Source organism: Apodemus sylvaticus, chromosome 22, assembly GCF_947179515.1.
Source record: "Apodemus sylvaticus chromosome 22, mApoSyl1.1, whole genome shotgun sequence".
NCBI classification, from domain to species: Eukaryota; Metazoa; Chordata; class Mammalia; order Rodentia; family Muridae; genus Apodemus; species Apodemus sylvaticus.
In genome coordinates, this window is record NC_067493.1 from 47,489,347 (window position 1) to 47,499,862 (window position 10,516).

The 10,516-nt window shown below is 51.0% G+C and overlaps 1 protein-coding gene across 9 annotated transcripts in view; it reads left to right on the plus strand.

The window, feature by feature from the left end:
- Acad10 (acyl-CoA dehydrogenase family member 10) overlaps positions 1–10,516 on the plus strand; it is a 65,328-nt gene that overhangs the window by 22,374 nt on the left and 32,438 nt on the right. For 4 of the 9 annotated variants that reach the window (XM_052168386.1, XM_052168387.1, XM_052168390.1 and 1 more), the window contains exons 11-16: positions 1,961–2,106; positions 4,652–4,825; positions 5,857–6,257; positions 7,404–7,544; positions 7,956–8,093; positions 8,200–8,290. In XM_052168386.1, the coding sequence (XP_052024346.1) occupies positions 1,961–2,106; positions 4,652–4,825; positions 5,857–6,257; positions 7,404–7,544; positions 7,956–8,093; positions 8,200–8,290 (1,091 nt within the window). The remainder of the gene's footprint in view (positions 1–1,960; positions 2,107–4,651; positions 4,826–5,856; positions 6,258–7,403; positions 7,545–7,955; positions 8,094–8,199; positions 8,291–10,516) is intronic. The other 5 variants (XM_052168384.1, XM_052168383.1, XM_052168392.1 and 2 more) reach the window with 4 other exon arrangements.

Below are 10,516 nucleotides of genomic sequence, written 5' to 3' on the forward strand. Positions count from 1 at the left end.
TGTGCTGAGTCCAGGGCCCCGCCCTCATCAGTGTGCCTTCCATCCTACTGAGTGTCCAGCCGACCTCTCCCATGGCTGTCCTGGACTCTCTCCACGTGGTGCTTGGGGAACATCTCACCATTTCCTGCTTCCTGCAGCTCCTGCAGGCCCGCCTTTGAGCCACATGTTATTCAGGCCCCGCCCTATTTGATAATTTTCTCACCCATCCCCCATGTATTTAACTAGCCTCCCCTACCTAGGACTGTAGAACCCTGACCCCACCTTCACACCCCCACACACCCCGCCCTCACGCAACCCTCCCTCTTTGGTAGGGAAGAGTAGCTAAGAGGCGAGCACTGGCTCCACCCCGGCTCCATGGCCTTTGTCCTCGCCACCCCTCAAGTGTCCACAAATGCAGCTAAGTACAAGAGCAGGCAAGAGACAGCCAGCAGCGTCCTGCAGCCTCTCAGCTGTGGGGAAGCCCATGGCACAGCTGGAGAAGCTCCCCTTAGCAGTAACGTTTGCCATCAAAGACAGTTCCATCTACTGCTGCATGGCAGGGGGCATCTTGATAGAGGCAGGAATCTGAAACTGCAGCCTTTGTTAGAGCAGGCAAAGGGAGCCCACCGCCACCACCCGTCCTCCAGTCGGCCTTTCACCTCTGAATGGCAGGCTCTGCGGAGAGGCCAGTGCGCTGGGGCTTGCAGCGCATGATGAGCCGTGTCTGGTGGTGTGTTGGGATCTTACCTAGCAGCTAACTGTGCTAATGGCTCTGTTTGAGTCAGGCTCAATAAACTTCAACGGGCTCGGACTGAGGAGAAAGGAGTCAGTTCCCCAAAGAGTAAGTACGCGTGGTGTTTATGCAGGTTTACCAAGTAGTGAAAGAATGCCGTCTGTGGTTTCCGAGTGCCCACATAGCCAAAAGAGACAGAAAACCAAGAGACAAATGCCCACCACATTCGACGGAGGGAGGGAGGGAGGGAGGGTGGAGCTGTTAGCTGAACCTGAAGTGTTCGGGTGTTAAAGAGATTCGAAGTGGTCGTCAGATTGTTCCTATATCTCATCGCATGTCTGGATATTTTTCTTTCTGTGATTAATGTTACTTTTGATTATATGTGTATTTGTGAGTGCAGATACCCATGGAAGTCAGAAGGGAGTTAGATCCTGGACTTGTGATTGTTAGCCAAATTCAGCCAGGTGCTGGGACCCGGACTCATGGCAGAGCAGCGCATGCTCTTAAGGACTGAGCTCGCTCTCCAGCCCCGCCCCATTCAGTTTAAATCAAGCCTACATTAGTGTCCAGTCGGGAAGCAGAAGGACTCAGAGGCCACTGAGCAGATTGGAACTACAGTGCTGTTCCTAACCAGCTGGCTCTGCCTGGGCCACCATGCTCCGCTGTTGCTTACTGCCTAAGAAACTTCACCAAGGTCCCCTAGCCGAAAGCTTGGACAGAACAGCACAGCCTCCACCAGGGTGGCTCTCTGGCTGGGGCTGTAGTCATCTGCAGGCTTGCCCACAGCTGGGACTGTGGTTTCTCAGTGTGGTAGCCCCTGGGTAACAAGATGTACCCTGTGGCTCGGGGTCTCCAAAGGATCAAGTACTAAAGAAGCTACATTTTCTCCCATGACCTCCACCATCCCGGAAGTCCCTCAGCATCACTTGACATTTTTCAGAAGCCAGGTACTTCATGAAGTGAAGAATTGGCAAGTGTGTCAAAAAAACAGTCTGTAGGCCTGCTAGGGACACGCAGACTAGGACACAGAGAGGATATGAATTCCATGTGGCCCTTGGCTCCCTCGGTTGGGAAGTTGGGAGAATCAACAGCTCATCCCATGCCTTGCTGATGCTTTGGACGGGCTGAGGCCTGCTGGGAGCCAGAGGACCTGGGACCTCCTCGTTACAGCATACAGGATGGTGGAGGGTGGACCTGGAAGGCTGAATAGTGTCCCCAGCTATCTCCATCCCTTCTGTGCTTCCTCAGGCTGGACAACCTGATATTCCATCCCGAGAAGGCGGAAGTGCTCGCTGTCCTGGACTGGGAACTCTCCACCTTAGGAGACCCCTTTGCCGATGTGGCCTACAGCTGCCTGGCTCACTACCTGCCGTCCAGCTTTCCCATGCTGCGAGGTAGGAGCCAGTTCCACGGGCAAGCACCGGGGCACGCACAGGCTCACGGCATGGGCTGGGTCTCGAAAGTGAGGCCCAAGTGGTTCAAGTAATACTGTCCCTGGAACGTGGGGGGGGGGGAGGACTAGCATGTATCTTCCTTCGTGTATTCTGCATTCTCTCTCCTTTCATCTGCACTGCGGTGCATCGTGGCTCCTGCGTGTGGGGCATCAGCTGGCATTTCACCGTAGGTTCTGGGCAAGTTCTTGCCCATCCGCCCGGCTCATCTTGTGCCTTCCTTTCTGTTTGCACATCTGCCTTTGTCTTTTGTTTCTGTTGTTTCTGGATTGTTTGCTCTGAGATAGGCTCTCATGGCAGGCCGACCTTGAGCTCTCTGTGCAGCTGAAGCTGGCTTCAAACTGCTGATCGATCCTCCTGCCTCCACTTCCTGGGTGCTGGGATTTCAGGCATGCGATACTGCATCCAGTCTATTATTGAAACAAAGCATCACCATATACTTTTATGATCTCATTATTCTACTCTGCTTGGTTTGGAATGGGGGTGGGGTGGGGCACTGTGGTGGTTGTCTCCACATAGACTTGGATGTCCTGGAACTCACTCTGCAAACCAGGCTGGCCTCACCCAGAGATACCCCTGCTTTGGCCTCCCAAGTGCCGGGATTGAAGGAATGCTCCAAGCGTGTCCAGCTGTTTTGTTTTTAAGACCTGTTTTTAATTGTGTGCATATGTGTGACTGGGTGTGTACACGGGTAGGTTCCATAGATCGAGAGGCAGGCATTGAAACTCTCCCTGAGCCCAGGTTATAGGCAGCTGCCTGGCACAGGTGCTGGGAACCTACCTCTGGTCCTCTGTAAGAGCAGCAAACACCCTTAGCCACTGGGCCTTCTCTGCAGCTTTTTTTTTTTTTTTTTTTTTTTTTTTGAAGCAGAGTCTCACTATGTAGCCCTGACTATATTGGAACTGGCCTAAAACTCCAATTTTCTTCCTACTCCTGCCTCACTGTGCTGGGATTACAGGCCTGTGCTGCCACGCCCAGTCTAGTTGTATAGTTTGGACAGATGGTCATTCAGTATTTCTTTGATGACTTAATTTGCAATGACAACCTTTTTTTTTTTTTTTTTTTTTTAGATTTTTCGAGACAGGGTTTCTCTGTGTAGCCCTGGCTGTCCTGGAACTCACTCTGTAGTCCAGGCTGGCCTCGAACTCAGAAATCTACCTGCCTTTGCCTCCCAAGTGCTGGGATTACAGGCATGTGCCACCACCGCCTGGCTCTCAGTGACAGCTTTTATCACATAGCTATAAGACATTTGATTTAATTATTTTTTTTTTAAAAAAAACTTCGCCAGGCAGTGGTGGTGCACACCTGTAATCCCAGCACTTGGGAGGCAGAGGCAGGCAAATTCTGAGATCGAGGTCAGCCTGGGCTACAGAGAGAGTTCCAGGACAACTAGGGCTACACAGAGAAACCCTGTCTCCAAAAACTAAAACTAAAACCAAAACCAAAAAAGCCCTTTACTCAGACTTATTTTTTAAAGATTTATTTATTTATTGTATCTACAATAGTCTCCCTGCATGTACACCTGCACGCCAGAAGAGGGCACCAGATCCCATTACAGATGGTTGTGAGCCACCGTGTGCATGCTAGGAACTGAACTCAGGATGAGAGCAGCCAGTGATACTAACTTCTGAGCCATCTCTCCAGCCCTTAATTTCTCTGTGTCTCTGTCCCTCTCTCCTTCCCTCCTTCCCTCCCTCCCTAACTTTCTTTCCTTCTCTCTTTCTTTCTCTCTCTTTTTTCTTTTTTTAAGATTTATTTATTTATTAAATGTGAGTACACTGTCACTGTCTTCAGACATCCCAGAAGAAGGCATCAGGCCCCATTACAGATGATTGTGAGCTACCATGTGGTTGCTGGGATTTGAACTCAGGACCTTCAGAAGAACAGTCAATGCTCTTAACCGCTGAGTCATCTCTCCATCCCCCTTTGATTTATTTCTTATGTAGATACTTTGTTCAGGCTTCTAGTCAGTGTCACATGTCACAGTGCAAGCAAATCAGTGAAGCTGGTGTCCTGTCATCTTTATCTGCTTCATAATACAGTGAGATGGCTCTTCCGATGCCTGTGTGTGTGTACACCGTGTCTGGGTGTCTCCCCGTGAGCGTGAGCCAGGCATCACACCCAGGGCCTGGCACATGCTATAAGTGCTGTGGCACGGAGCTCCACCCCAGATCCCCTGCCTCTGCCACCAGCCCCTCTGGGACCGTTTCTGATCAAATGACTAGTTGGAGATGGCTCCACTGGGAGCTGTGGTCCAGGGGGAAGCTTTGGTGACTGATAATCTGGTCTGAAGCCTTGAGGGACAGTCTGTCAGTACCTCACCTCAGGTCAGTGGCTAGAGCAAGGAGCCACGGGAGTCCCAAGCTGCCTCACAGCTGTGACAGCTGCTCAGGAGCACAGTGGCCTTCAGAGTCTCATGGTCTCTAGGACCACGGGCAGGGGAATGAAGGTACCAACCCCTCGGGGATGGCGCTGTCTCTCATCACAGGGTTCAGGGACCAGGATGTGGTGGAGCTGGGCATCCCCACCGTGGAGGAGTACTTCAGGATGTACTGTCTGCACATGGGCCTCCCACCCATCGACAACTGGAACTTCTACATGGCTTTCTCCTTCTTCCGTGTGGCTGCAATCCTACAGGGCGTCTACAAGCGGTCGCTCACAGGTACGCTGTGGCCTGATGGCCACTGAAGCTTTGAGGAGTAGGTTTAGCCAGAATGGTGTAAGGCTAACGGAGCAGTGGTGACACCTTTAATCCCAGCACTTTGAGGCAGAGGCAGGCAGATTTCTGAGTTCGAGGCCAGCCTGGTCTACAGAGTGAGTTCCAGGACAGCCAGGGCTATACAGGGCTGTCTCAAAACACACACACACACACACACACACACACACACACAAATGGTGTAAGGCTCAATTTTCTCTTCATCCATCATAAGTAAGTGTGTGTGTGTGTGTGTGTGTGTGTGTAGAGTCAGCCGGGGTGGCACACACCTGGAAAGTGGGGGTTTCAGGGATGAAGAGTTCAGGAGCATCTGTATCCGGGAAGCTTGGAAACCCTTCTCCCCCCACCCCCAAAAAAAAAGTGCCAGCATGCTCCATGACACTGGCATTATTATCCAGAGAAAATGGTGCCGAGAAACTGGCCCTGTCATTTTCTCTACAGGGCTGATCTAGGATCATGTAGCATCTCTTACTGTTTCCTGGTGCTGCAGAAACGAGTTGGGGTGTCGCTAATTGAACCAACTTCTTCCGGTTCTGTTTGGGTTTACTTGTTTGTTTGGTTTCTTGAGACAGGGTTTCTCGGTGTAGTTCTGGCTGTCCTAGAACTTGCTTTGTCCCTGCCTGGCCTGAAACTCAGACATCTGCCTGCCACTGCCTCCTAAAAGCTAGGATTAAAGGTGTGTGCCGCCACAGCTTAACTAAGTTTCTTTAGGAAAAGAAAGGCCGAGCAGCAGCAGGGGACAGCCTGCCTCCCATTTCTGGTTCCCAGGCCACTGACTTCCATCCTCTCCAGACTCAGTTTCCCCGTCCACCAAGTTCGATTCAGATCGTAGTGCTGCCTGGACGTGTAGGGCCCTGGCGTTGGTGTTGACCGCTGTTCAGCCAGTGGCAGTCTGTGCCCTCAGTATCAGGCATGTCACTGACTCCCACAGCACCAGGGCGGTCACGGGTAATCAGTTCCCCCTCCATTCTCCACAGGACAGGCGAGCTCAGCAACAGCTGGACAAAGTGGAAAGCTCACTGAGTCCATGGCTGAGCTGGCCTGGGATTTTGCCACCAAAGAAGGGTTCCGGGTTTTCAAAGAGATGCCAGCCACCAAAACACCGACGAGATCCTTCCATGCATGGGCTGGGCTGAGGTCCCCAAGGACCCCCGCAGGTGTGAGGAGTCACAGCACTGTAGCAGCTGCTTCTCCTTCTCCTGAGGCGAAGAGAGGCCTGATCATCTCTCCAGAGGGCCTGTCTCCTCCGGTCAGAGAGCTGTATGACCGGCTGCTGCAGTTTGTAGAACAGAAGGTGTACCCCGTGGAGCCAGAGCTGCAGAGACACCAGGCCTCAGCCGACAGGTGGAGCCCGTCCCCGCTGACAGAAGACCTCAAGGTAGGTCAGCCTGTCAGTGTGGCCCACGGGGTGTCTCCATGTAGCCTTGCCTTGGAATGTGCATTGTAGACCAGGTTGGCCCATGACTCACAAATATCTTCCTCTCTACGCCTCCCTGGTGTGCACCACACCACAGCCCAACTGTTTTTGTTTTTTGTTTTTTGAGACAGCGTTTCTCTGTGCAGTCCTAGCTGACCTGAAATTCAACATGTAGACCAGGCTAGACTCAAACTCAGAGATCCACATGCTTCTGCCTCCCAACTGCTGGAGTTAAAGATGGGTAATACTGGGGGCTGGAGAGATGGCTCAGCGGCTCAGAGCACTGATGGCCCTTCCACAGGTGCTGAGTTCCTGACAACCACGTGGTGGCTCACAACCATCTGTAATGGGATCAGATTCCCTCTTCTGGTGTGTCTGAAGACAGCTACAGTGTACTCATGTACATTAAATGAATAAATAAATTGGGGCTGGAGTGATGGCTCAGCGGTAAAGAGCACTGACTGTTCTTTGGAAGGTCTTGATCCCAGCAACCACATGGTGGCTCACAACCATCTGTAAGGAACTGTAGCACCCTCCTCTGGAATGTCTGAAGACAGCTACAGTGTCATATATATATATATATATATATAAATAAAATAAATAAATAAATAAATCTTTAAAAAAAAAGAATAAATAAAATGTAAAAAAAATAGGCCAGCCTGGTCTACAGAGTGAGATCCAGGACAACCAGGGTTATACAGAGAAACCATGTCTCAAAAACAAAAACAAAAACAACAACCACAACCACAACAATAAAAAATGTAAAAAAATAATAAAATTAAATTAGAAAGGTTTAAAAAAAAAAGATGGGGGAGTGGAGAGATGGCTCAATGGTTAAGAACACCAACTGCTCTTCCAGAGGTCCTGAGTTCAAATCCCAACAACCACACGGTGGCTCACAACCATCCATAATGAGATCTGCCCTCTTCTGGTGTGTATGAAGACAGCTACAGTGTACTTACATATAAGAATAAATAAATAAATATTTAAAAAAATGAGTAATACCGTGTGTGTATGTGTGTGTGTGTGTGTGTGTGTGTATACACAGACATATACAGTTTTTAAAGGTAACATTCAGTGATTATTGTTCTCCCTTTCCCCTAACAGGAGAAAGCCAAAGCTGAAGGGCTTTGGAACCTTTTCCTACCCTTGGAGACAGATCCTGAGAAAAAGTACGGAGCAGGGCTGACTAACGTGGAATATGCACATCTGTGTGAAGTGATGGGCATGTCTCTGTATGCTTCTGAGGTACAGACTTCACCGTTCTCTCAGCATGTGAGAACATGTCACACACACACACACACACACACACCACACAGCCAGCAGAAACCCCTGCATGTGGAAAGTCCATCTCGGCACCACACAGCTGGGATCTCTCATGGGCAAGGCAGGCAAGCGTAGGCAGCTGACAAAGCCTTTATAGAGAATCCACTCAGAGGGAGTCGCCTAGGGGTGTGGGCGGTGGTGGCTTCTAGCCCGGGGTAGGTAAACTCAGAGAGGGGCAGTTGAGATTCAACTCCAGTGTGTGCCGGGCCCTTCTTAGGAGAGAGGAAACGTTTTCATGAGTTGTCAGAGTGTTGGTGATGTGGAAGAGAGCCTGCCTCCCCTCTTCCAAAAGGCTGGAGATGTGGGGGACTCGAATGAGTTTCTTCTCCTCAGATATTTAATTGCTCTGCCCCGGATACCGGGAACATGGAGATCCTGGTGCGGTATGGCACTGAGGAGCAGAAGGCCCGCTGGCTGGTGCCACTGTTGGAGGGCAGGATCCGGTCCTGCTTCGCCATGACGGAGCCCCAGGTACCTTGTTCTTAGTGTTGCCCTTGGCTGGGCCGCAGCTGCTCTCTGCTCCTGTGTGGTGTGGGTCCCCAGGAACTCTAACCAGAATGTGCTCTCTCTTGTACAGGTGGCCTCCTCAGATGCTTCTAACATTGAGGCTTCCATCAAAGAGGAAGATGGCTCCTATGTCTTAAATGGTCATAAGTGGTGGACCTCAGGTACTTGGCCGGAAATGTGCTTCTCACACTTTTCAGTCTGTGTAGATGGGCAGGCCTCTGAGGCCCAGTAGGAGCTGCATGGCAGGTTTAGGGTGTTGTGGAGGCCCTTGAGGGTCAAATAACCACACCTGTGGCTGAACCCCTGCAGGCAGATCTCTAGAAATCTGTTAACTGAAACTTCTCTCTTTATTCTGCCCCAACCATTTTGGCTGCAAGTCTTTGTGGTGGCTTCCCCCGCCCCCCCCCCCTTTTTTTGAGGTCAGGTGTGTTGTGTCTCTGTGTCTCAGCTCACAGAGCCCTCCGCCCCCCATGCTTCCCTTAGGTCAGGGATGCCCAGGCCCCATCCCACTTCACGGGAGGACACTGGGATTGTGACCAGTCAGTTACCCAGGGCTGTAGCAGCAGGCGGCTGTTTTTGCGATAAGGCAGATAAAGTATCCTGTTGTCTGTGCTGACCTCAGAATGCTGTGTGGCTGACGCTGGCCTTGAGCTCCGGATCCTCCTGCCTCTGCATTCCAAGTGCTGGGGTTACAGGTGTGTGCCACCACACCAGGCTCAAATGTATGTATCTGACAAAAATCCATATACCTGCTGGACACGGTGCTGTGCAAACTGTAATCCCAGGGCTTGGCAGACAGTGGCAGAGGTTAACACAAATGTGAGGATGTCATCCTTGCTCATGGATGAGTTCGAGGCCAGCCTGGGCTACATAAGAGCCTATTGGGAAAAACAAAAATAAACCAGAAACCCAAATGCTACACTGTCCACAGTATTTTGTCAGGTTTCCTTATGCTTCTTTTGCTTGTTTGTTTTTGGGTTGTGTTGTTGTGGTTGTTGAACAAGGGACTCTGCGTTGGAACTTGTTTAGGTAGACTGGGCTGGCCTTGAACTCTCAGAGAGATCCCTGTGCCTCTGCCTTCCAAGTGCTGAGGCAAAGGCTTCGGCCACTCCACCCAGCTTCACTGTGTTTCTTAAGCAGTGGGCTGGAGACATGGCTCAGGGGTCAGGAGCACTTGTTCTTGCAGGGCCTGGGTTCAGTTCCTGGCACGCACATGGCTGCTCACATCTCCTCATTCCAATTCCAGGGGATCTGGTGCCCTCTTCTGACTTTCTTGAGTACCAGGCATCATGTGGTGCACACACACACACACACACACACACACACACACACACGCGCACGCGCGCGCGCACGCAGGCAAAATGCACACATGAATTAATGTTTCCAATCTTATAATGGTGTGAAATGAACGCTTACCACTTGTTCTCTGAGACACTGACTTTTACTACATCCCACGTCTGTAATAAGATTCTGACTCACATTACAGAAGCGATCTCAGAACTCATCCTGCCTCCTCTTTTCTAATGTTCTTAGGTTGAGCATGTGGGGAAAATGTAATGGTCAGAACCACCTCTGACTAGAGGAAGAGGGAGGAGAGGGGAGAGAGAGAGAGTGAGGTGTGCCTCAGGCATCAGGCAAGTGTTCCATCCTGAGCTGTGTCCCCGTCCCTCTCTTCATCACAGTGGGTTCTGATCCACTCGCCCCATTTACACAGTGTGCCAGTCTTTGGCGTATGTGTTACACTTTTGACACAGAGAGAACACAGCTGGTCTTCTCACAGAGGCTGGCCAGAGAGGCTGCCAGGCCTCCCACAAAACACAGCAATGGCCTCCTGGAGGCCAGGATCTCTCTGAGGCAGTTTTCTGAAGCACACAGCAGAAGGGAAGGCTGAGAATCAGTTCAGATGTCTGCTGGATATTTCCAGGAGGGCCTCTGTCCCGGGGCCACAACCACCAGTGTCCACAAGAGGGCGCACGCTTGTGGAGAGCTTTTGTAGGCAATTGTATTTTGCTGCTTCCCAGGGATGGATTAGTGAGGTGTCTGATTTGCACCATCCATGGGAGACACCCTCCATGTGCCCGATATCTCAGTGGAGCTGGGCAAGGGAGAGGCGCTGTCTGCAGCTGCTTTGAGATCTTGTTTCTGTTTCTGAGGCCTACCAGGATGGTTTTAAACTGTGTTAAAGGCACTGGGTTCTTTAGTAGAGGACCAGCGCTCACCCACATGGCAGCTCACAACTGTCTATGACTCTGGTTCCAGAAGATCTAACACCCTATTCTGGCTTCTGTGAGCACTGCACACACATCCAGACAAAAACTTACACACAAAAGTTCAAGTGTTGCTCTTAGAGTGGGTGTGGTAGGTTCCCCTCTCCCTGGGGTGAGTTT